General features: G+C 31.9%; 3 protein-coding genes across 8 annotated transcripts; 1 reads left to right on the top strand and 2 right to left on the bottom strand.

Moving 5' to 3' along the window:
• Window positions 1–387: 387 nt before the first annotated feature.
• Window positions 388–6498, bottom strand: LOC113864786 (inactive leucine-rich repeat receptor-like serine/threonine-protein kinase At1g60630). 6 transcript variants are annotated; one of them, XM_027498897.1, is made up of 5 exons: window positions 5429–5920; window positions 5133–5287; window positions 4838–4958; window positions 3341–4758; window positions 476–1443 (listed from the first exon to the last, which is right to left on the bottom strand). In XM_027498897.1, the coding sequence occupies exons 4-5, from the start codon at window positions 4668–4670 to the stop codon at window positions 785–787; spliced, it is 1989 nt and encodes a 662-aa protein (XP_027354698.1). In that variant the 5' UTR covers window positions 4671–4758; window positions 4838–4958; window positions 5133–5287; window positions 5429–5920; the 3' UTR covers window positions 476–784. The 6 variants fall into 6 exon arrangements, with proteins under 6 accessions (XP_027354696.1, XP_027354693.1, XP_027354692.1 ...); XM_027498895.1 differs by having other exon boundaries at window positions 388–1443; window positions 3341–4958; XM_027498892.1 differs by having other exon boundaries at window positions 388–610; window positions 782–1443; window positions 3341–5287; window positions 5429–5919.
• A 439-nt stretch (window positions 6499–6937) lies between these two features.
• LOC113865246 (endo-1,4-beta-xylanase 5-like) lies at window positions 6938–11645 on the bottom strand. The gene is made up of 7 exons (XM_027499679.1): window positions 11606–11645; window positions 9480–9526; window positions 9166–9385; window positions 8867–9030; window positions 8546–8644; window positions 7516–8307; window positions 6938–7300 (listed from the first exon to the last, which is right to left on the bottom strand). The coding sequence occupies exons 1-7, from the start codon at window positions 11643–11645 to the stop codon at window positions 6938–6940; spliced, it is 1725 nt and encodes a 574-aa protein (XP_027355480.1).
• A 4223-nt stretch (window positions 11646–15868) lies between these two features.
• LOC113865295 (probable magnesium transporter NIPA6) lies at window positions 15869–19185 on the top strand. The gene is made up of 9 exons (XM_027499753.1): window positions 15869–16121; window positions 16275–16331; window positions 16439–16529; window positions 16630–16790; window positions 16904–17031; window positions 17123–17260; window positions 18227–18319; window positions 18420–18537; window positions 18691–19185. The coding sequence occupies exons 1-9, from the start codon at window positions 15938–15940 to the stop codon at window positions 18783–18785; spliced, it is 1065 nt and encodes a 354-aa protein (XP_027355554.1). The 5' UTR covers window positions 15869–15937; the 3' UTR covers window positions 18786–19185.
• The last annotated feature ends 7564 nt before the right edge of the window (window positions 19186–26749 follow it).

The following is a 26749-nucleotide window of genomic DNA, read 5'->3' as shown; positions in this document are numbered from 1 at the left end:
TTAAATATAAACTTTAATTTTAAAACAAAAAATTATATTCAAATTTAGTTGTTTATAGTTTCATATTCTTTGTCCCATCAAATTGGGCAATATCTCATTGCAAATTTGTCAATTATTAGGTCAGCCAATTAACTCAACTACATCTACCGGTAGCCATCATCAAATGTTAGTTTTTAAGGTATGCATTTATGCCATGCTTAATCCAATAAATATTAATTTTTTAGAGTGATTAAACTTATTTTTTTACAATAATTTAATTCCTTAAGAAATAAAATATGCTATTTTTTAAAACATTTAAAATAATTATACATATTTCAATTTATATTATTTAAATTCTTAGTTAATTATACATACATTGTTTATAGTTTTTAACATTTTTAAATTTGTGAATTTCATATTTATATCCAATTTTAAAAATATCAATGGAATACACGTGTAGTTACCACTTGTAACTTTTATGATAAATTTATATTTACAAACTTTCCAAGGGATTTTTAAATTTATACCAAGTCTACACCGAAATCACAGGTTGCATTGTGGCATTGGCCAATGACAGGGAGGAAAGAGAACGAAGGAAGTGAATATTTTGCAAGCTGAATCTTTGATGACTCTGTAAATGAATCCGTTAATTACCTTTGAAAAACATTTACTCACAACGCAAGAGATTAAGAATGAAGGTCTTTACTGCATGTTTGTATCAGCTAATTATGCATGGAATCAATAACCAATTCAGGAAAAATCAGAATGCATAGTTTGAACTAATGCGGAGTCAAAATATTACCAATCATATGCCCAGGTGTTCTTCCCTTGGTAAGCTTTGAACAGTATCTGACCATCTACCAGGAGAGTGATCACTACTGTTAGATGATACATGAGCTTCCCCTCTTGCATCTCTTATCATCTTTAAAACTTCTCTCATTGTAGGCCTATTCTCTGGCACTAGCGAAACACATGACATTGCAATGTTCAAAAGAGCCTGAAGCTTCTCTTCAGATGCTTCATTGCCTGAGGAAGGTTCATCCCCAGACTCGGTCTCTTCTTCGCGCACCGACCGAACCCACCTAGGAATATCTGAACCATATGTCTGAACAAGGTCTTGGAAGGGTGTTTTGCCAGTCAAAAGCTCAAGAAGAAGGACACCAAAGCTGTATACATCAGCTGGTTGGGTTTGTGACCTTTGAAAGCTGCGGCATTCGGGTGCTCTATAGAATAAAGAAGTGGCACTAGGCTCATCCATTGAGTCAGGATTAAGGAACACTGTGAGACCATAATCAGTAAGACAGGACTCAAAGTCAGAACCCAGCAACACATTGGAAGATTTAAGGTTTCCATGTGTCAAGCCAGAGGTCTGATGGATATAGAGAAGGCCAGTTGCTAGATCTTCTGCGATTTTAAGGCAGGATGTCCAGTGAAGAGGCTTTCCCCCGCCAGATGTTTTTGATCCTGTAGTACAGTCATCACAGCAGGTCTTCTGTCAATTATTAGTTTGAGAGCATTGTTATGATGCAGAAATTTTCAATTTTTTTCTTCTTATTAGCATGTAGAAATGATGCAAGTGTTGTTATTAGTTTCATCCATAGCCTATTAGCACATAGTGCTTTTTATAATGCTATATTGGTTTTAAAATCCTGATTCTTCCAAAAGGCTCAAGTAACAAATACTAAAAGTTTCAATCACATTAGGAAAATCAATTGCTAAAATAATAATAATAATAATGACTATGATGATGATGTAGAGCTAAATGCAACAGATATGTAAGTTTTACTTGCACAATTTAATCACCAGAGGCTAGCTCAAACATGGCATCTGTCTACCTTTTCTATATTCTGAGTTATCAACATACAACTTAGTACTTGCAAAAAGACTAGTTTACAAGGATTTTATATAGAAAATACAACAGCACAGTACGCGTGAAGAGAAAAAAACAATAGTTTCGAGCCAGCAGATACACACGTGAGGATTCTTGCAATTGGAATGATTGATTAGTTTTTTATTATTCCACCATTATTTCTAATAGAAAAAGAAAGCCCGACTTCTTGATATGGTAGCAAGAAAGCATATTATCTCATCCTTTACACAAATGAACAAGGGGCTGCTCCCTAGGAATAATGCTTATCCTTTTCTCACAAATACTAAACTTTTTGCATCATCGTGCGAATATAACACTTTTTCTCTTAAATATCTACAAATAATGTAACAGTTGTGGGAACACTGTTGTTTATCCAACATTTTTCCTTCATCTTTTACGTTGGAAAATAATTGCCATAAAGGACTAAGGATTCTGTAAGGTTGCTTATGGTTGGCTATTAAATTTTAGAAGGGGCAATTCCTAAAGTAAAATATTGAATTCAACATGCTCCCATGCTCAACACCAACGGGTAAACTAAATCTTTATTATTGAAATACAGATATCAGCTACCATATTGAAAATATTTCAACTGTGCCATCGTCTTTTAAAATAAAATAATTTTAAGTAAAAACAAGGAAACATTATAACCACAATGATCCTTATAATAGTGATGCAACTCTACCATTTATAAACTGTGATGGCCTTGATGGGCTATACGGAAGAAATGGTGAGAAAATTTCCAAGGGAATTATGAAATTTTGAACATGATAAGACTAAAACTGAATATATGGCCTAATTTGACGTCGATTAAAGTTCGGATTAAGTCACTGTACAAGTACATGGTAGTACACTAAAACTCAAATTCAACTCATTTTAATTTTTCAATAGTTGAGTGAGACAACACTAACATGGGGTCACGCTCATAAATGTGTTGTCAATTTAAGAGCACACATATTCATAAAGTCTGATATTACATTAAACAGTTAGACAGGGAAAGCAACACCTTTTGTCCTATTTTAACCAAATCCATGCGAGAGGAAAAGATTAGTGCATAGACATAAATGGAGGCCCCCCATTACCAAAAGATAATAATCTTTTAGGTCAATCTCAGCCTCCCTTTCTAGGACCAAACTACGTTCATATAATAATAGTTACATGATTTAAATGCCCTTCCACACGAAAAATCACTATCTAGACTTGCAATGTATGCTAAACTAACTATGCTGACATATTATTGTTTTCTATTTAATAATTATTTAGCACTAGAAACATTTTAACCCCGTGCCCCTTTTCACTTTATTTGGATTATTTATTTAATGGAAAAGAAGAAAGTAACTAGTGAAGAAACAGAGTCTCAAATTGCATACCTACTATCTATTACTAGTGCTTAAGGAATCAGACAGGGCAGTGGGATCCTATGATTTAGTTTGGATTAGAAAAAATCAGAATTAAAAGAAAATGAAAAGGTTGTAAAGAAAGAAAGAAACATACCGTGAATGAGGGAGAAGAGGCTGCCATTGGGGAAATAATCATAAACAAGAAGACGTTCCTCTTTGGCCTGAAAATAAGCTCTGAGTGGGACCAAGTTAGGGTGTCTGAGTCTCCCTAACACCTCAATGTGTGCCCTAAACTCCTCTAAAGCAGGGTACCTAGCATCTTTCAACCTCTTCACAGTAACTATGAACCCAGATTCCATCACTGCCTTATACGTACTTCCCATAATACCCCTACCCAATGTCTCCGCCGAAGCCTTCAGCAAATCCTCCAAACTGTAACTCATCTCCCGATCCCCTCCGCCGCAGAACACCAACTTCCCTACACCCTCACTCTCCCACGCGAAAACCCCATCTTTCCCCTCGTTGCTACCGCCACCTTCTTCTCTTCCAACCGCAACAACTTCACCTTCCGCCACGTCACCACCCTTGCTCCTCGTTCCAGAACCCACCCTCTTCCCCCGCTTCTTCCCAATCACCCACACCACACCTAAGCATAATATAAACAGCATAACAGCCCCTCCAACGCTCCCTCCGATTATCTTTATCAGTTTCGTGCGGTTCGATGACGTCGACGTTTTCGCTTTCCCCGGAATCAGAGGATAACTAGGGCTTACCGATGGTGGCAACGCAATGCTCGTGCTTCTGCATGGTTGCTCGATCTGCTCTCCGCACAGCCCTGGGTTTCCCTCAAACGACGACGCATTGAATCGGATCAATGCAGGGGTCACCGGAATCTCGCCGGAGAGTCGGTTGTTCGACACGTTCAGGTACCGGAGCCCGGTTTGGTTGAAACCCGGGATGTGTCCGGTGAACATGTTGTCCTGTAAGTAGAGGATGTAGAGGCGCCGGAGCTTGAGCAAGGACGCCGGGATGTCGCCGGAGATTTGGTTCCCGGATAAAACGACGACTTTGACTCGGTGGAGGAGGGAGACGGAGGGGGGGAACTCGCCGGAGAAGTTGTTCTCGTTGAGGAATATTGATTTGAGGTTGACTAAGGCGGAGAGGTCGGGGATTTGACCGGAGAGTGAGTTTCCTTTGAAGCTGAGGACTCGGAGTTGATCCAAACGGTTCAAGATCTTTGCCTCCAAAGTGCCGGTTAGGTTGGAGTGTTCCAGAACTAGCTTCCTCACTTTCCCGTTGAAGCAGTCTCTGACACCTACCCACGTGCACACGTCGCTTCCTGCACGCCATGGAAGCTTGTTGAGAACGTCTATGGAGGATTTGAGTGCCAGAAGCGCTTGGGAATCGTCGTCTTCTGATCCGGTAGGTTGGGACAGTAAGAGACAAAGCGCGGAGACAAGAACAAACACAGAGGATCTCTCCATGTTAGGAGGAGAATGAGAACGGGGACCAGCTTGTAATCACTGTTGCAATTGCAATTGCAATTTGCAATATGCAAGCAAGCTCTCTCACCTGTTTTGGTTCCCCATAATGAGAGACACTGTGTGGAGAAGATATGAGAACACTTTAATGCATGAGAGTGTTAACTGACCCACTTAAATTAGCTGAAAAACGGTTGGGACAGATCTTGGTTTCCTTAGCTGTTTGGTCTTCGAACTCACTTTAAAGCCTTCAGATCTACCATATGCATATGCATGCTTGCTCAAAGGGACCTACAAAACCCTCTCTTATGACTCATGAGACCTTGCTAGCTAGAATCTTGTGCTACTACTCTTTTTCTGACCCGAACTTGAAATGGGGTTGAACAAAATCATGGTAGTGTGTGCCATGGAGTGAAAGAGCTCTATTGGGGAGCTCTGGGGATCCATCAAATTGGAGACACTTACTGTGGTTAAAGTGGCTTGGCTTCGTTTCTCGAAACTCCTCAAGGCTTGCAACACTCACGGACACTGTGGCAGAACTCTCACGTGAAATCATCCCAGTACCCGCAGACCACAAATAACCATTCTTTTCGTCTCTCTATGATTTCTATATTGCTAAACTGCACCATTATTAAACAAAAGTAAACAACTTTGCAAGCAAACAAAAATAAGTACTGTTTTTCTTCTTTTTTTAACATATATTTTGATCCTCTTCGTTGTGGAATAAACAAAGCCATGCATATATACAATTTTATACTTACTTTCTTGGGTTGCTCGCAATCATAGATTTTAGCAGTTTTTAAACATGGCTGAAGTGGGATCCAATACTCTGCATTAGAATCATTGCAATTGCAATACCTACTGAATGGAATGATGAAGACTGAGACAGGCTCGAAAAGGTTTTAACATTTTCTCCAATTTATTCTTCGAAACTTGCTCGGTCAAATTGGATGTTATATATATAAAAGAAAACATTAACAAATAACAATAGTCGTGGCAGCAACACACATGGTGCAAGTGCAGATTCCAGCTGCTAAACCCCTATAATCGATGAACCATCTGTACTCTGAATGGATTTGAAGTAATAATTCGAGAGAGAGAAAGACTCTCTCTGCTGCATCTATGTGTGTATTATGCGAGTGTCTGACTGTCTGATGAGAGAGAGAGAAAGAGAGGACAGAAAAGAACATGCCTCTTTCTTCCTCTCGCGAAGAAAGGCCCCTCTCTTCTTTCTTCTCAGGAAATTGGTGAACGAATTGAAGGCTAAAGAGAAGGGCAATAAATGGGATTTCACAAAAAGTAGAGATGAAGAAAAACTAAATAAAAGAAACCCAACACCTGCCACGTGTTGCAATTAAATGGGCATTGGATGTGTCAAAACAAAAAAGTGGAGTGGTGTGTAGTTGAGCTCGTGTATCAGTAACTATGAATCTTGCCAGCTGTCATATTGGATTTTCTTATCCTGTGTTTTCCCTCGTCGCATAATATATGCACTATGAATGAATATGTTTGGTCAGAAAATTAGCGTGTTAGATTATAAAATTGAAAAAAGCAGGGGAAAAGAAGATGTGCATTGCGAAGGTAATGGACTCACGGTTTTGTGGCTGTGTTTGGTTGACCAGAGACCAAGCCGAAAATATAGGTCCTATTAGAGAGACCGTGCGCTCCTAGTTTGATTGTGTGTGGTCATCATAAACCATAATAATAGAATCCATGTGTCATAAGATTATGACAGCAAAAATTCCTATTATAATGCCGGGACCGGCCTGGCCCAGCCTTAGGCGTGGTGGTGGGTTTCAAACTTTTTAGATGTTTTGGACCAAAAATATGTTTTGACCCAAAAACAAAAAAGAAAACTTTTGAGATGTAATAGCCTTTTCAAAACATAGCCTAAACTCATTCCTAAGCATTTAGATCTAAAAAGACAGTAAAAAGTTTTCATTATTACGAGTAATTTATGCAGAGTTTAAAGATTTTAAAAGTGTTATAATTTTTTGTTATCAATTAAAATTTAATTGTTACCAGTACATGGTACTCTCGGAATCGATGCTATTTGCCTATGATTGTTAATTGTTAATAAGAATGTACAAACGTAGGGGGCAATAATTGAACCGGTTCCAGCAAGCGTGAAGCTAAAGGAAAGAGTAAGACAACAAACAAGCAACGATAGAAAGATCAACATTCTATGGCCCTTTTCAGTTTTCATTATGTGTGTATGTATATATTTTTTTAGTTTTCATTATAAACTGAAAAACTAATGTGCAGAGCAATTACTTCAGAGAAATATGTATCAATTGTCTTGATTCATTGGACTGATGTGTTGGAGTCACTTGTACATGATGAGTGAAAGTGTAGTTATTCTTGAGAGGGTGAGTGATTTGCACTTCATAGTGGCCATGAAAAAGGGGGACCTCAAGGAACCCATTTTGGTCTGTCGTCCCTGATAATTTTTTTCTTAGCCCCCACTCATGAAGTAGCTTGTCCACAACATTCCCCGCAGGCAAGTTCCTGAAATTGTTATCTACTAAGCAAATCTTATAGCAACCTTGTGGTGACCATGCTGTCCACATTACAATGCCCCTAACACTTGGGTGGGAGTGTGCTTCTCTAAGAACAAGCTCGAAGTTCTGTGTCTGCACAAATCATAAAATGGAAAACTTTAATGCATAAATAATTGGGTAAAACACAAATCACATTTTGATGCAGAGATCAGCACAACACAAGCAATGTGTCTGACATGTATTATCAACCAAGCTGCACATGTTATGATATTCTGCCAACAAAATCAAATTGTTGCATGACAAATAAGAGGAGGATAATAACTTGGTTTGGTGTTGTTGAACTTTACCTGCCTAGGTTGGTTTGCAACATCTATTTCTGTCATCCAAATTGGAAAACCAGTGGCAGCTAGGTAATCAATGGAAGATCTCATGTAGGGAAGGTTAACACTAAAACCAGGGAAGTGGGCCTCGAGGCCAATTCCAATCGGTAATCCCCTATTACCAGGATAGCTTTGGATCTGTCTGATCTTCTGGACATACCTTGCTGGGGTTGATGCACCATCTCTACTATCCTCAACGGTATTATATTCATTCAAGAATAAAGTGGCTTGTCCATCAATATAGTGAGCCTCATTGAACATCCTGGCTGAAAAATTTAGTCCAAGTTTACTTTCAAAGAATGAGAAGTGAAGGTTTTCATTAACAACATCCCAAGCAATAACTTGGCCCCTATATCTCGACACAACAGATCTCAACCTCCTTTCCACAGCTGAGTTAAGCTGGTAAGGTGAGAGTGAAGGAACCCAACTGGGTTGATAATGAGGATCATCCCAAAATATATTATGGCCGCGAACAGCAATATTGTGTTGCTTGGCAAACTGCAGCATGTTATCAGCAACCGCGTAGCTTTCCCTGCTTGGACTATATTCATTGCTGTACCACTTCATTTCATTTGCAAATGTGGTGACTGTGAATCTAGAGGTGAACCAGTTTTGGTATAACCTATTGTTCAGGATGTAATTATTCATGGCACTCCCAAATGGAAAGCCTGACCTCAGCTGTGTAAAAGCTATGCTTGCATTTGGTAAAGGTTTTCCTTGTTCATCTACTACTTGGACTAGAGCTTTCCTCTTACGAGCCTGCCAAAGGCAAATCAGAAAATATCACACAATACAAACATTAAAAAACAAATATCTTTGGGAACCATTCAATTTAGAGCTTTACTATAACCTCCTAATAATCTTCCTACTATGTTGGGAATTTCCTTAAGTTTCATCAAAATTCTCCTAGTTTTAACACAAACTCTATATCTTGATATGTTCATGAGGCCTTTGGCAAAGGTTATACATGTAGTGGAAACCTATAACAAATGTGTACCTTCTCAATGCTTTGATACTGATGAGACCTCCATTCCTCTTCGGTGAATGGTTGTAACGAAACGCTGTCTATCCAAATTTCGACAGAAGTACTGTTGCTCTACAAAATTCAGCATTTAGAAGAGTTAAGAAAATTTGGGAAATTAATATAACTTAGACAAAATAAATTGAAAAAAAAAAAAAACCTTGCTTCCCATTTCCTCATTAGTACAGAAATGAGAACAGGTTGTTAAAGTTTTTCATGAATAGTTCATGTGAAATTTTACAACTAAAGAACCCATCCTTGTACTTAAATACAATTATCAAGAACCCCAAAAAATACCTCAAAATAGAGTTCAGCTGCTCCTGATGTATCTGCTGTGAAACCACCCTTAAGCATAGACCAGCAATTTGACTCGGCCAAAATGATACCAGCAAATTTGTATCCATCATTTGTTTTTACAACTGCTGTTACGGGAACATTTCCCTCACTCACTTGTATCCAAGCTGCATGATTTCAACCCATAACCATTAGTGAAGAATAATTGCATATGGGTTATTGATCTAACACTTAAAAATAAATAATGGTCCTACAGATGGAGGAACTATGCATAATTAGCAATATTTGAGCACAAACTTTACCGGATAAAGTATAATGATTATCCTTCTTCAGGTTAATCTTCTGGGAGACACTATCATGCACTTTATTTCTGCCGTGGGCTACCACATATTTGTTACCTGATGTTTCTCTATGTTCTATTCTTGAGCCCCCATATGGAGTCCACCCTTGTAGTCCATCATTCAGTTCTGGGTTTTGGATGATTCCTCCATTATACTGAGGCTTATGTGGGTATGCCAAACACTGAATTGAAAACATGTAACAACCACGATTAGAATAAAAATTTCAGTTTTATATGCAACACCCTTGAAATAAATGCTGCTGAGAGTTAACTCACTTCGATGCTGGCAGTGTAATCATAGGATAACGCTTCAGCTTCAAAACCTGCTGTGGCAAATGAGATATATTAGTTCTGCATAATCTGACAAACTTTCATTCATCGATAACATAGTCAGCAACTGAATGAATAAAATCACGTGCAGGAACACGCTGCGAGGCTTTGGTAAAACCCGAGTGTGTCAATTGTTAATCACGATTACTCACTGTAACTTTCTCCAGCTAAAATTTATCTAAATAATGTTTTTATCATTTTATTTTTCTACTGGGTTAAGATTATGAGGTGTCTTAATTCTGAATAACTCAATTAATCTTTATTAGTAGTTCCAATTAAGAATTTTACACATACTACAATACTAATACAAAGTTCTTACTAAATAAATTGATCGTAAGTGTAAATCTAATATAATCTTTCACCATTGTATTAAGTATTTGAGTTAATTTTTAAAAAAAGAAATTAATGATACAAGTATTTTAAATAATTTTCTGTTAAATAAAAGCTTCAAAAGATACATAAAAATGACAGAAATTTCTCAAAATTGGAGTTTTTTTTTTCTTGTTATTCTTAAATATTTATTCTTAGTATTGTACCTAAAATAAATAAATAAATACACGTGCTTTTTTATGCCTCCACGTCCGCAATCACTTCCACCCCTCTATTGTGGCTTTTCCATTTAGGAAAAAGAACATACCTTTTAAGGTAATGCAAGTTGAATGACTTTTGCATTCTTGTTTCCATTAATAAATACTAATTAGTTTCCCAGCAAAAGTAAAAAAATAATAATTCAAAAGCATATTTACTATAATAAAATATAAAATCATTTAACATTAATTTTTAAATAATTAAAAATATTTAAAAGAATATATTAAAGTATTAAATATTTCTTATTCTTTCGTTGATAAGATCCTTTTCTTTTATATATAAACAAATTTGGTATATTTTTTGGGAGATTTTTTCCTTTTTTAGGGGACAAATATTTGTTATTAGTATACTTAGAAATTTTCATCTTAATCACTTATTGTCTCAAAAAATTACTTCCTTTTGTTTTTTTTATTATTTTATACGCTCACATGTAGCTAATAATTAAAATGGCTGGTTTTTTTTTTTTTTTGTATCATGAATATAAATTAATTTTTGTATGTTTACCAAAAAAACTTAAATTTTTTTTGCATCATGAATGCAAATAAATTTTTGCAACAACAATTTATTGCCATTAAGTGGGTCTGAATTGAAAAAATAAATAAAAATGTTAAGGATGACAATAAATGCTCTGCTAGTTGTATTAGATGTCCTCTAAAGCTTAGATTTGGAAAGAAAAAAAAATGGTATTTAAGTTTGCATGGCAAACTCATTTTGCTAGTGAAGCAAGTGGTATTGCTTTTATTAAGCTTAAATAGTTTTTTAATCTTGTGTAATATTATACAGATAAAAATATATATAATAAATAATTATTAAAAGTTGCAACATTTTATGTAATTCAATACATTAGAACTAATAAATATTTTAATTTTAATAAAAAATCACTATATATAATTTTTTTCTTGTATAATATTGTATAGATTAAAAAATGACTTTTTTATATGGAAAACAAATAAAAAAAAATACTAAAATAGGATGTTTTATAGAAAAATTTAAAAATATGAGAATTTTTTACACTAGCCATAACATTCACATCGGCATTTTTTTGGTGCTTAAAATTTTTATATTATTTTTTAAACAATTGTTATGCACAAGTTTTGACTTTTAACCATTTTTTAATATTTTTTTAAAAAAATTCTATTAAAAATTTTTAAGTTTCATATTTCTATATATATATATATATATATATATATATATATTAATTATTATATTTTGATATATATAGTTTTTTAATTCCATATATAAAAAAGACTAAAAAAATCATATTTTAAATATAAACAATGCAGATGCTGTGCTCATTAAAGGAAAAGTCTAAGAATGAATACATGCAAAATAATAAGAAAAAACATCAAAGTACACACACTTTGTTGGTGTGAATTGAGAAATTATAACTGGTTAGTGACTAAGTGATGCATGTTTGGTGGTATTGATATTGATGGGAAAACTTTGAATAGGAGAGATACGTGTACGTAGGAAAGAAAGCAAACCTGGGAAAAGGATGAAACAGAGCAGAATGGCGAGACTCATGTTTTTGTTTCCAACCTGCAAAGCTACCTCAGTTCAGTTAGTTTTCTTGATATGGGTTTCAGTGAATACATTCAAGAATTTATGAAAGGAGAGTTATGTGATGGAGACATTCAGATGTTACCAATGAAGAAGACGCTACAGAGGTGTGATCTCATAAGTAAAGCAACCTTCCGTTTTATATGCACAATTTCTGTGTAATATGGCATAAATGGTTTTTTTTTTATTTCACAACCTCTATTCAATGCATCTCATTTATTTCCATTCAAATGAAACGCATTGTAACTTTGCCATTCATTTCCATTGTTGTTTCTGTTTTATTAGCCCCACTCATTATAAACATGTAAAAGTATTTATTTTTTTAAATATTTATTATATTATAAATACAAAACTTTAATAAATACATTTTTTTAATGATTTTTTTCAAAATTTTCTTGTTTTCATTATTTAGTTTTTAAATACAATAAAAAATTAGTAACAAAGTTCATTGAAAATACAATATTTAATAATATCAATGCATTGAATGTTATTATTTTTAATTAAAATTTACTATGTATAAATTATGAGTTCTGTTAACTTTAAATATTAATATTGAGTTTGAGCTTTTTTTTTAAATGAATATATTTATTTTATTAAATTAATAAAAAATAATTATTATTTTTAATAGAATTTTATTATTAATGGATATTTAAACTCATCTCTAAAGACTAAAGTTAATATGTTATATATGTATGTTCTTAGGTACGAATTACAAAATTCTAATATTTTAAAATAAATAAATAAATGTGGCATTTTGAATTTATTACTAAAATTAAATTTTAAAATCATTATTTAATCAAACAAGCTCTCAATTTAATTCTATATTATAAAATTTAAGTTATTGTTCTTGAAAACAATATAAATTTTTGCACCTATTCTTTTTAGGTATATAGATATGTCTCTTTTTATTATTTAATTAAATTTGTTATTAGAGATGTATGAACTATAAAAGAATTTAACTCAAATATATTCATAGTGTTTTTTTTTCACTATTAGCTAATTATAAGTTGTCATATTAACAAAAATAATAATATTTGTAATAAATGTTTAAAATTTATATACACAATTACAATGTATCAAAATTTAACTTAATTATAAATCAAATTAAATACTATTTCTATGTTTCTTAAATATTTGATAAAATTAGTATCATAAATATTTTTAAAAAGCAAATTAAAGTTAAGTGAATCTTTAAAGGAAAACGAGTAATTGAAGTATTAAAACTATTTTATAAAACTTTTTTATACTTATTATAATTTTGTATGTTGTAGTAATCACCTAACATATTTAGAAAATTATTAAATAATAAAATAAGTTAGATTTACCAATTCTTATAAAAGTACTAGTTCGTAATATGTACTTTAAATTTATACTAGTATTCAGTTTTTGTTAAAAAAAAAAAAGGAACTATTAAAATCCAATACAATCAAAGTTTTTATTCATATCAATATAGAGACAAATATTATACACTCTTTTTTTTAATCAAATAAAATACTTGCTCTATTTGTACGATGCTATATTTGAACTCTACCTTTTTTTATCGACTTTTTTTTTTTTTTTGTAAACTTTTATCGACTTTTGAACTTTACCTTTTAGTATTTTGAAGATTTGTGGGCTGGAAATTTTTTACGGTCACGTTGAGGTGGGTTTATTTATAATCGAATTAAGATCGGATTGCATGTAAGTGGGCCAATCTTTTGGTTTTGGTTATGGGCCCATCTTAAATCTATTTGTGTTTGGTTGGGATGTGTGTGGGCTGGGCCTTAAATCGAATTTTTCTTGATTGGGATGTATCGAACTGCAAGGGGACTTGTTCAAGTTCTTGTTGACCACATGACATTGTGAAAAAAGAAAAGTCAACAAATTGTTGTTTAAGTTAGCACGAGTATGTACGTGACCACCATGCAGGTCCATGCTGCTGCGCATCTCATTCTCGCGAAATTACAGAGGAGACCACCGCGAAGCTTCCTCAAGTAATGGAGGCATTTTCTACGTTAAATTATTCGATAAGTTTAGATTGTTCCATTTTAATTTTTAATGGGTTCTCACGAACCAGTTTTGCGTGGACTATACGAGTATTTTTAAATTCTAAAATATAAATAATAATAAAAATTACAAAATAATGTTAAAGAAGTTATAAAATATTTGTTAGTAATAATAAAAAGGTTAAATTATAAATTTAATCTATATACTTATATGATTTTTCAATTTAGCTTGTATACTTAAAGAGTGTATAATTTGGTTCTTATATAAATAAATATTTTTAAATTAGTTTTTATCATTTTAAAATATGTTTTGAATGTTAAAATTTATAACCCATGATTTAACAAGAGTTTACATCGTATAGTTGGCTAATATAGTACTGCAACACAATGAGTCACACTAGAAGATATAATACTAAAATGAGTACTGAAATTAGTCATTTGAGCATGAATCATAAAATTAAAGTAATTATTTGTGAATTTGCAGTTAGCGTGAAAATAAATATTATAATTCTATTTTAGTGAAAAAAAAAATGACACAACTTTATTAGTTCATGCCTTTTTTTTCCTTAATTACGCATTTCATCTTTAAATTAACATATTTTAAAATAATATAAATTAATTTAAAAATATTTATTTATATAGAACTAAATTATAAACTTTCTAACTACAATGAACAAATTAAAAAATCATGTAAATATACAAACTAAATTTTGTAATTTTATTTTATTTTATTATTAAAAAATAATTTATTTAACTACACATACTCACTATGGTTGTCCTGACAAATATTATATATATATATATATATATATATATATATATATATATAATATTATTTGTTTGAAGTCAAATAGGTTTTTATTTATTATTATTATTATTGTTGTTGTTATTATTATTATTATTATTATTATTATTATTAAGATTTATTCTCCTTTTCAATAACTCATATTTTTTCTTGCATCAGCTATATTTAATTTCAAAGCATGCATACTTAAATTAGTCAATTGTCAAATTATATTTTATGTTTTAAAAATTGGCATAATATATTAAATTAATAGATCTTGAGATGATAAATCTTGAATTATTATTTGTTGTAATTTTAAATTTCAGCTGTGTTATTTGTTTATTTATTAAAATAAAATATTCAGTAACAAATATTAAAAATAATATTTGTATTATATCTTTTAAAATAGCTAATTTTATCATTATTGAATAATATATTTTATTTTTATTTAAATTTAATATATTCATACAATATACAAAATTTTGATCAAATTAATGAATTTAAAAATTTAAATGCAAGTTTTTTAGTATATAAATGTATGTTTGAAATTCAAATAATTTAAAACGACAACTATATAATAAAATTATAATTTAAATTTTCGAATGGGGTTTTATCATTCTTAAATTCATAAATAATTTAAAATGCTAGATTTATATTATGACTTTTCTTTTAATTTATCATTATATATATCTTTGTATATATAACGTGATTAAGCATTTATTAGATGTGCATTTAAATTATAACTTGTTTATTAAAATTATTGAAATTAATTTAAAAATTTATTTTAATAAACTTCATAAAAATATTAATTTTTTTAAAATACTTATAAAAACAATAAGTGATTTTATAAACTTAAATAAATTTCATATAAATGCATCGAAATAGCCTTTTAGTTGTATATATTATCAATGTATGGTTTGATTCTTTTTGTTCTCAAATGAAACAAACACAAATCAAAATATCAAGTATTTTTCCTTTGTAGTTTATACAAAGGTTTAGTAGGATTAGTTTTACATCAACTAAATTAATTAGATAATTATCCAAAATGATTAACTTAACAGGTAAGAGTTACGGTAATGCTCGCAAATTGCAGCGTTGACAGCTAATGAGAGAGAGAGAGAGAAAGCATGTGTAAATTTCCTATCCCTCCGTGTAACGTGTGAAAGGGATGTGCCACTCAGCAGCGAGTGATGTAAGCAAAGTATGAGCATAAGAACAAAACCAATACTTATCTGACACGTCAATATCGTGTCCCGCTGATCCACTGCAGGTGCATCTGGGGGCGGATTTGTCGCGAAGTACAGGATTATCCCCGCGGGTTAACGGCGGAAACTTCGATTAAGTGAAGGACCATTAACGTAACGATCAGAATTAAGGGGTTTTGTTTTGCATCTTTAATCTCTATCACTTGGCTCAGAGAAGAGAACCGAAAACACTTTCGCCATTCTGTGATTTTCTCAATTTCTTTGGCGGGAAAACGAAGAGGGATGAATATCGGAATGTTGCAAGAATTGGAGGGAGTTCCAAGAGTGACAGAGACAACAGAGATGGGGGTTTCGGATAATTGCAAGGGGTTGATACTTGCGGTGTGTTCTAGTGCATTCATTGGTTCAAGCTTCATCTTGAAGAAGAAGGGTCTTAAGCTTGCTGCTGCACGCGGCACTCGTGCAGGTCAGTTTTCGTTCTCCGCTTTTTGTTCCAAATGCATTTAACAATAACCGTTCAGTTTCAGATAGTTTCAGTGTTTTAGATCTGATCCATGATATACTTATGCTTCCTTGGCTTGTGATCCAGTTTTTTTATGAACGAATTTTGAATTTGCAGGAGTTGGTGGTTATACTTATCTGCTAGAGCCACTTTGGTGGGCTGGTATGGTAACAAGTAAGTTTCGCAACTTGATTTTTTAAAATTTTTTTTTTATCTGGTTGTTGGTTTAATGAGTCTTTTAGAAATGAAACTAATTTGGATCTTCAACTATTTGCTTGTAGTGATTATTGGGGAGGTTGCAAATTTTGTGGCTTATATATACGCTCCGGCTGTTTTGGTTACTCCCCTTGGTGCACTTAGTATTATTGTCAGGTACTCTGTGATTTAATAGAAATATTGTAAGGTCTGGTGAATATAGTGTTTTTTTTTTTTGGGTTGTTGTTGAACTAACATATCTAGTATATATTGCCAGTGCTGTTTTGTCTCACTTCTTGTTGAAGGAACGGCTTCCCAAGATGGGGGTGTTGGGATGTGTATCTTGCGTTGTGGGATCAATTATTATTGTTATCCATGCACCACAAGAGCATACTCCGGATTCTGTCCAAGAATTATGGGATCTGGCCACTCAACCAGGTTGGATTTTTATCGCATTTTCATTTTACCCTTAAAGTAGACTCCTATATTCTAGTCTTTAATTGATCTTTGATGTTCTCGATCCCCCCCCCCCTCCCCTTTTTGTACAACAGCATTTCTGATTTACGCGGTGGCAACAGTCTCAGTAGTTTTGGCCTTGATCATACACTTTGAACCTCTCTATGGACAGACTAACATGGTTGTCTATTTGGGAATTTGTTCATTAGTTGGCTCACTTACGGTAACTATGTTTGCACATTATCCAAATTTCATGCTGGCATTGTAAGACATGAACTAACTTTATGGTAATCTGTATTTTTTAAATTATTCAGGTTGTGAGCACAAAGGCTATTGGAATTGCTATAAAGCTTACCCTTGATGGAATAAGTCAAGTAGCCTATCCTCAAACTTGGTTTTTCCTTTCTGTGGCCACAATATGTGTCATTACACAGTTGAATTACCTAAACAAGGTGAGTGCAGTGCAGTGTTACAAATTTTGGATGGTGCACCTAATAACTGACCCATAAGCTATATTGTTTTATTAATATGTTATTGGGCAATTTTTCCAGTTTGGCCTGAATTGGATTCATGATTCATGGGACAAAGCCTCTTGGATTTTGTTACTATGATTGTTTTTTAAGATGAAAACTGATCAAAAGGCTGGTCTTCTAGTTTAGATAACTAGAGCAGAAGAACAGAGCTTTTTGAATTAGATTAGTTAAGATTCAAGATAAAAGTTAAACTGCCTATAAAGTGATATCTCTGAAAATTTGGTTTTCTACTGAGCCCAGTAGTGTATGATCCATGTAGGTTTAGGGTTTAGGGTTTAGGGTTAAGACTTTGTTGTTGTATTGAGGAACCCTTCCCCTCTAATCCTTTATGCATAGCTATAAAAATCTAGTCATAGTTTCCAGCTAGGAGCTGGTCATTGATGATAGATAACCGAAAAATGTCCTAATTGATTTGTTGACTACATTTCAGCTTGGTATGAAGTACTGTAGACTGCAAAATAATGCACTGCACTTGATAGGAATCTAGAGCAAGAATGTAGTTGACTCTGGATCAAGCATTCTGGATTCTCATGTTTGTGCTGGAAAATAAATTTAGGTTTAGAACTGAATACAAATCTTGAAAGCATTCCCCGATGAAATATATTCATAGAAGTATAAAACACAATCTTGTGAACAGCTCTGTTCTCTTTGTATGTAATTATACTTGGTATAAATAGTTTTTCCATCCATATACCTGATCCAAAGTCCAAAATCATTATTTTGATTCTGAGTTGCAAACGGATGAACAGAATTCCAGGAATGTTTCTTCAACCGATATACATCTTTGGGTTCCTACTGATATCAATATTACTTATCATCCATCTATCTTATAACTCATTCTTTTAGCAAACCTAAAGCTTATTTTACTATTCAACTATGTTTCAGGCTCTGGATACATTCAATACAGCAATTGTTTCTCCTGTATATTATGTTATGTTCACGACTCTTACTATCATTGCCAGTGCAATAATGTTTAAGGTATGATTACAAGTTTATGTTTCTTTGATTCCTTTGGTGATATCAAACATTTTCTTTTTGTTAAACAATAGGATGTGACAAACTTGAATATTACTTTCAGGATTGGTCAGGCCAGAATGTCAGCAGCATAGCATCTGAGATATGCGGATTCATCACTGTTGTTTCAGGAACAATTATATTGCATATGACTAGAGAACAGGAAGAACCTAATATGCAAGGTACAGAATAACATGTTACTTATAATCTAATGCATGCAAGTTTCCATTTGTTTGTTAATGCTTTATAGCCTGTCTTACAAGTTACAACTCAGACTGATTTCTCTATAGCAATTAAATCAAATGAAGTGATGGTGTCTTCTCTATTTGATGCAGGGACCTTGACATGGTTTATCGGGGAGGATATGGTGAAGGGTGTTGAAGATGAACGCCTGATCATAATACACGATTCGGATTATCTTGAACGTTGACTTTTCCTTCAAGGTTAGGTCCATGTGATATTACATTTTTTATCCGCAATGGTAAAATGATGTGAACCTGCCCTTGGTCGCATGATGTGGTGCTTTTGCAGTGTGGATTGCTTGTCCGGGAACTTAATAAATTCAAGCATCCACGGTGCTCTATAGTTTTCTGATCATTTTCGTGGAGGCTGTTTGCACACCGCTGTTGACTGGAGCCATCTCAGAACACTTGTTGTATGCTAATCGTGATTCAAGTGCTGCATCATTTTCCTGATAAAATGTGACTGCTGTCTCATTGCAGCAAGCGAGATTTTTGTAGCAATATCATGCCATGTTCTATTTCCAGGGCAGGCAGTGTAATTTTTTCTTTTATTATTTTTATAGGAAGTGAGCAATTGTTCATATCGATCCGTCAACACATTCTCATATATTTATTTATTTAATTACTAGATTTATTGTTTCTTTTCTTTGTTTGATAAATGATAGATCCGTTGGCTTCTGATAAAGCTGTTGAAGCCAAAGATATTTATTTGGTAGATTCCTCGCATTTGTTTTTATAAGTAAGAGTTTTAATAAAGTAATAATTTTTCAACAAGTAAATGTAGTTGATTGTCCTCTGTTTATCTAATTTTATATTAAATAAATGGTTAGGATATAACAATTTTTAGATAAATATTTTGGATAATAACAAATTAATAATGTTAATGTAAAAGAGAAATGAACTTGATAATGTAAAAGAGCAATGAACATTAGAATATGAGAAATATGTTTCTCAGTCTTATTGAAAGGAATAATCTAATGCTCACTAAATAAGCCGATACATAATTGATGCACCATAAAATTAGAGATATTTTGCATAATATGAAAGTTGAATTAAACTCCTAAAATAATTGAAATAGAAAATAACTAAACTCTATGGAGTAAAATTTTTCTTAATACTTAATCAATAAAAATAAAAATATTATTTTCTTTACAATCTTTCCCTTAAACTAAACATTGCACATAATTATATATAATACATATCATAACATTTCAATATAATTTCAATTATATGTAAATGAATAATTGCGTTAAACGTGTACTTAATGAGAATTTGCAAGTCATAAGCAATCCTAATGAGAACCAGAGAGTTATATTTATTTTCAATCAGAGAGTTATATTTATTTTCAAGTGAGCGTATACTACTCTCTTCTGGGATTACTATTATCCCACGCTGTACACTAGTAACTGTTTAATGGGGTAACAATTATATAAGTCTAATCAGATGAGGGTAGGAATCTCTCACTAGGAACATAGAATGGTTCAACCTATCACAGACTATTCACACTAAGAGTCCAATTACAAAATCTATATAATAATAATAATTACTATTATACACATTTATTTTACGTCATAATAAACAACAATATAACCATAATAATTTAATAATGTTAATCCACAAATTAATATAAATATTAATATTAATGTTAGAAAATCTAACATTCTTCCACTTGGATAACATCATTAAATTACTAAGTCCACAAACTATATCATTATAACAAGTTATTAATTATCATTAAATAAATAATAAGCTCTCGATAGTATACAATTATATCCGATAGGGATATACATCACATACTGCAAACAACTTATATTCCAATCACAATATAGATAAAAGAAACATAAGTATTATTTCCACAAAGGTCCAAGCATAAAAAAAGTCATAAAAGATATCTCAATAAAAGTGACGTCAACAAAATATATATCTCATAATGAAATAATGTCAATAAGCCAATACAAAATTAAACTCCCACTAATCCAAAATATCAAAAGACTTGACTAGGCCCATGTGAACTACATGATTCTAGAAAGCTCAAACAGTCAAACCTTTGATTAGTGAATATGCTAACATGCTCTTTGTAACAATGTACTCAATTCGAGTATAAAAATTAAGTACTTTCTCTCTAACAAACAAATACTTATATCAAAGTGTTTCAAATGAGTCGAACTCGTATTATTCTAAGAGAGAAGTACAACAGCAATATTGTCGCAATAAATCATAAGTGACCTAAATATCATCTCAATCATGCGGAAGTCAAAAATTAAATTCTTTAGCCACATAGCCTAGCGGGTAGCCTCATAACAAGCAACATACTTTGCCTTCATAGTAGAAGTAGCTATAACTGTCGGTTTGATACTCTTCCAAGATATAGCTCCTCCCTCCATCTTAAAATAAAGTATGAAATAGACTTATGGTCATCAGGGCAACCTACAAAATCAGAGTATCTAATGACCTGAAGTTGATCAGGCTTCACATAGGTCAACATATAATCTTTGGTTCCCTGCAAATATCTCAAGACCTTTTTCACGGCTTTCCAATTACCCAAACATTGGTTACTTAAGTATCTGCCCAAAGCATTAACATCATAAGTAATATCGGGACGAGTGCAGACTTAAGGATACATCAAACTCCCAACAGCGAAAACATATGAAACTTTTTCTATTTTAAACAACTCTCTATCATCATGAGGACACTGAGAATTAGAGAGTTTCTTACCCCTTTAAAGAGGAACGACACATGGGGAGTAAGAATACATATTGAACCTCTAGAGGATCCTATCAATGTATCCTTTCTGAGACAATTCAAGAGTAACACGAGATCTATCATGACATATTTGGATGCCTAGAACAACAAAAACATCACCAAGGTATTTCATATCAAAATGGCTACTCAACATATTTTTTTATCTCATTCCAAAATATCATCAACATATAAGACAAGGATGATAAAATTGCTCCCACTCATCTTCAAGTAAATGCACATATCTGAAGCATTTTCCTTGAAGGCAAAAGAAGTGACCACTTGGTCAAACTTCAAGTACCACTGTCTAGAAACTTACTTCAAATCATAAATAGATTTTATTATTCTAGAATTAAATTGAAGTTATAAAAAAAATTTATTTATGTTAGTACACACAAAATATTCAACAATTTATCTCCCACTTGGATAACATAAATCAAAACATCTAATTATTCTAGACAACATGATTAAACAATGTGGTTTAATATTTTGACATATAATTAATCTGGAATTAAATTTAAGTTATAACAAAATTGATTTATATTAGTCCACACATAAAATATTTAACACTTTATCTCTCACTTGGATAACATAAATCAAAACAACATATTATTCCAAATTAATCAACAATATGTGGCTATAACAAAATACCAAAATAAGATAACACGAACTATAAGCATTATAATAATGCAAAAAATTATTCGCGAAGGATTAGTAATATAATACATTATAAGATACCTGTATCATGTGACTCAACAACTCTAGTGATATAAGTAGGACAATAAAATTTAGAACCCCTAGAGCCTACACAATATCCTACAAAGAAACTGTTAATTATTTTTATGAACAATGAAAGATAGTAAACCTTTTTCTGTTTTATAAAATTTCAAAAGTTTCTTGTCTAAAGACATTATAAAATTTCACAAGTTTTGCGATGAATTTTTGTCAAAGAATTTGTCACTAATCTATCTGCGAAGGATTTTGTGACTAAACTTCTTAGTACTACTTATCTTAAGAACATTGTCTATAGTAGATTTCATAATTACTAGATATATTTTATTAGAATGAGCCCATTTATCATGTTTTACTATAACAACGGTAAAAAATTTAGGTGTGGAAACCTTAGACTCATTCTTACGAAGGGTAACATTAACACTAGAAAATGACAAGGAACAATTTAACAAAGTCTACTTAGTCCTCATAATTAGTCCTGTTCAAAATTTTCACCGAAATGAGCATAGACACTAATGTGGAAAACTATAAAATTTAATATGCGCAATTAATTCAAGTGCAACAATAATATGTCTATCACAAAGTTTTTTACTTTCCCACTAAGGGTCCCATATCACCAAAAATAAGAAAGACAAATACGATGCACAAAGCTTCATGTCACAGGAATCCTAACACTGATAGGGTATCAGTACAAAATTGACATAAGCAAAACACAACTGCATGGTATTTGCAAATCACATTAATAACAACACATCGATAAGATATAATTATTATTAATACAATATATAATTATTTAATTTACACAAGTCATGTATAAATGATTTCAAGATAGGTGAGATCACATTTATACAGAATAATCATGCATTCAAAATTAATTTAAATATGTATGTTATGCATGAAATCATAATTATACCACAATTAAACCAAAAAAAATAAAATATAACACATGTGACATTCAAAAGGAGAGTGAATAGTATAAAAATGTCATAAATATCAAATATTAGTATAATCATGTATATAAAAAAAAATTTGGATCATATTCCATTAATACAATTTTTATGTAATCAATTTAGGCACGAGTTAATTAATTAAAAAATATTTACAGTGCCTAATAAAATTATAAAAATTGTCCAAAATATCAACAATTTAATTTCAAAGGGATTAAAAAAAAATTGGGCCCAAATGGACCCCTAGAGCATCTTCCACCCGACACACTCTCTCAACCCCGCGAGTGGGCTTCATACACCTAAAACAAACCATCAGCTGCAAAATGGGTCCAACAAACTGGAGAAACCCGACACAGTTCAATCTTGCATTCTAGAGCACCAATTAATGTCATTCCAAAGCCATATAGGTGTATTTTGAACAAAAAAGAGAGTTTCAAAGGTTAAAACCCACGCAGCCATGGAGGATTCGAGGTGAGAATTTGAGCAACTCAGATAGTTTCTTTCAACTAGTAGGTTCCACTACGTTCTTTGTGATGTATACAACAAAAGCCTTATGACTACTTGTTGAAAAAGGTTTTTGTTTAAAGGAATTGAATCGAAACAAAAATAGGACAATGATGAATGCAAAAGGAAAGAAAGAACAAATTATCAATCTAAATTGAATGAAATAAAGAATTTAATTATTAGATTATATTTGTGTTCAATTTATTAACTAAAGCCCTTAATCAATTTCAAATAAACCTTTGCTCTTTTGAGAGAATTTGAAAGAAAATGATTTTAGAGTTCATAGTTTCAAAAATTAATAAACTGTGAAATTCTCTTAACATACCCAATAAAAATTAATAATATTTGGATATGATATTTATGAATATAAGAGGAACAGAGCCCTAAATTAGTTTTCAAATTCATACATAAAATTATAGCATTTTGATTGCTCAAAGTTGGATAATTATAATGTGTATTAAGTTGGCTCTGATACCAATTACAGAAACTTTAAATATAAAACTAAAGATACCATAATTATATATAATACACATTATAACATCTCAATATAATTTCAACTATATGTAATTAAATAATTGTGTTAAATGTGTACCTGATGAGAATCTGAGTCATAAGTAATTCTGATAAAAACCTTCCAAATTAATCTATGTTTAATTATTTTTATGAATAATGAAATAGTAGCTATTTGATCTTCATTTCTATAATATTGCAGATAAATGGTGCCATCATTGTTGCGTTCCCTTAAAAAATAGTATTTCACATCTATATGCTTGCTTTTCTTGGACAATTTAATAGTTGAATTATTGTCATAGAATATTATGGTTGCACCTTGCTATTTATAAAATGGCTTGACACAAGATGTAGCAGCAACAAATTCAGCTTCACCACTTGACAAAGTAACGATCAGTTGGTTCTTAGATGACCATGAAACAACATATGTTCTCAACATAAACACGTAATCATAAGTACTCTTTTTGTCATCTTAGTCACCTACATAGTCACTATCAATAAATCACAATAAATTAGAAATTTAATCCTTTTTATAAAAAAACCCAAATGCTCTAGTTCCTTGCAAGTAAGAAAGGATCTTTTTTGTAGCCAACAAATGCATTTCTATAGGATTCTTCACATATCTACTGATCATATTTATAGGGAACATTATATCTAGTTGCATTGCAGTTAAATATAGTAAATTGCCAACAATTTATTTATAAAGTGTGTTGTCAACCTTCTTTTTAGAATCCTTATGAAGTTTCAAACTAAACCTTCTTTTTAGAATCCTTATGAAGTTTCAAACTAGACTCTAATAGAGTGTTTATCAAATTGTGATCCTTCATTTGAAATTTGTCCAAAACATCTCCCATATATTTCTTTTGACAAATAAAGATTCCATTAACTGATTGAATCACTCTTATGCCTAAGAAGTAATGCATCAAACTAAGATCAATCATTTCAAATTCATCCATCATAGATTTCTTAAAGTCCTCAAATATGACATTGTAATTTCTAGAAAAAATAAGATTATCAAAGTAGAGAGAACGATTTATCCCATGCTAGTTGACTAGTCGAGACAAAACTGCTGCGTGTCGCTTTGCTGCTTTCGAAAGAGTGGTTTCAGCTAGTGCTCTCCCTTGCCTGAGTCAAAGAGGCCAGCCCTCAATTCCAATCAGAGAGGCGGTTAAAGGCCAGGTCTGGTGTTGTTCAAGAAATAGTGCCTAAACCGATCACCTAGACAACCATATTCTTCTTCATGTTGTGAAAAGAATTGGAGCACTTACTCTTTTATTCATTCTATGAAGAGAAACAAGATAACATCATATAGGGAAGAAGATCTAGTATTTGTTCATAGCAATCTCTGTCTTCTTTCAAGAAATTCTCTACAATATGACCAAGTAGACACAAAAATGTGGGATATAGCGAAAGATGTATTTGAATCACTAGATGAGAGTGGATTGCTTGAAATTACTAATTTGTCACTTGATGAATCGGAGCTAGAGGCTTTGTTTTTCAATGATGATAATCAAGGACGTTACAACCCATAAGAAATTTGATTCACCTTCTTATTTTGTGGCCTTTTTTTTTTTTTGTAAAGAGACAAAGTTTTTGCATCATGACATGATGCTACTTAGTATTTTTTTGTTAGGGTATCATATGAAAATTGTAAAGTCTAACAACTTTATCTTGAGAAGATGAATGAATAAATCTTAATTTTTAATTTAAATTTTTCATGTTAATTATATTTAATTTTTTATATATTTATATATAAGTAGTGTCCCAGTGTCTTATATTCTAGACATTAGCCATGTGCCAGTAGTCGTGTTGTGTCCAATGTCTATGTCGGAGTCGATACTTCATAGGTTCTAGCAGAGCCTTGATATTTTTTCTTCATCAATATCTTTAGAAGTTTCTTTGCAAAGAATTATTTCTGTGATAGAGATTGATGGCCTGGAATAGGTAATTTTTCTCTTTTAAATCTTTCAACTATAGCCCTTCTAACTCTTTTTGTTGTGCTTTTGTGAGTGCTACATTAGGCATTTTGACACCATTTTCAACATGTTAATACTCTTTGGATCTCAAGAAATTCTCCATTAGCATGCTCCGATGGTCATAGTGACCATTAAAATATGGAATAGCAGGCCGCACAAAGTATCCTTTAGATGACATCTCTTTTGCTTGTTCTTACGAAAAAAAGACTGCTGCTACTTTGTTTTTTTTTTTTTCTCTGGCTCCAGTTTGGCTCTTGATACTATAGTTTATGTAAAAGAGAAATGAAGTTGATAACGTAAAAAAGTAATGAAGATTAGAATATGAGAAATATGTTCTATATCTTGTTGACATGTAGCTCAGATCTAAGTTATATTTGGAAAAATATTATTTAGATCTAAATCTGGTTGAGATTATTTAATAATTGGTTATTCTAGGAATAGATTTTAAGATATTGATTGCTTTTAAATCCTGAGTTTAATGCTGGATAAATTGTTAACTGTTTGAGGAATCAACATTTAAGAAATTATCTTAGAAATATATTTTCAAGGAATTAAAATATATGAATTTTGTATTTTACATCAAATTCATTAGAAATGACTGCTATATTTATTGTTGAATTAATAGCATACGGAGAGGGAAATAGATGAAATTCAATCCCAATTTCTTTAATTTGAATTTTAATATATTTTACATTATAATTGTTATTTAAAATTTCATGAAAATCATCAATTAATTTTATTGTA

This window comes from Abrus precatorius, unplaced genomic scaffold (assembly GCF_003935025.1).
Source record: "Abrus precatorius isolate BTA unplaced genomic scaffold, Abrus_2018 Scaffold4, whole genome shotgun sequence".
Taxonomy (NCBI): domain Eukaryota; kingdom Viridiplantae; phylum Streptophyta; class Magnoliopsida; order Fabales; family Fabaceae; genus Abrus; species Abrus precatorius.
The sequence above is the reverse complement of the archived record's forward strand: the minus strand, read 5'-3'. Positions and strand labels throughout refer to the sequence as shown.

What these genes read in the sequence shown, in the direction of transcription:
- LOC113864786 (XM_027498894.1), bottom strand. Translation starts at nt 4,670, where the DNA reads ATGGAGAGATCCTCTGTGTTTGTTCTTGTCTCCGCGCTTTGTCTCTTA. An exon ending in CCTCTTCTCCCTCATTCACG is followed by an intron (nt 1,444 to 3,340) that starts GTATGTTTCTTT and finishes ACTGTACTACAG; the next exon opens with GATCAAAAACATCTGGCGGG.
- LOC113865246 (XM_027499679.1), bottom strand. Translation starts at nt 11,645, where the DNA reads ATGAGTCTCGCCATTCTGCTCTGTTTCATCCTTTTCCCAG. An exon ending in TAATCATTATACTTTATCCG is followed by an intron (nt 9,031 to 9,165) that starts GTAAAGTTTGTG and finishes GAAATCATGCAG; the next exon opens with CTTGGATACAAGTGAGTGAG. An exon ending in TTGCAAACCAACCTAGGCAG is followed by an intron (nt 7,301 to 7,515) that starts GTAAAGTTCAAC and finishes TGATTTGTGCAG; the next exon opens with ACACAGAACTTCGAGCTTGT.
- LOC113865295 (XM_027499753.1), top strand. Translation starts at nt 15,938, where the DNA reads ATGAATATCGGAATGTTGCAAGAATTGGAGGGAGTTCCAAGAGTGACA. An exon ending in AGTTGAATTACCTAAACAAG is followed by an intron (nt 17,261 to 18,226) that starts GTGAGTGCAGTG and finishes ACTATGTTTCAG; the next exon opens with GCTCTGGATACATTCAATAC. An exon ending in CCAGTGCAATAATGTTTAAG is followed by an intron (nt 18,320 to 18,419) that starts GTATGATTACAA and finishes TATTACTTTCAG; the next exon opens with GATTGGTCAGGCCAGAATGT.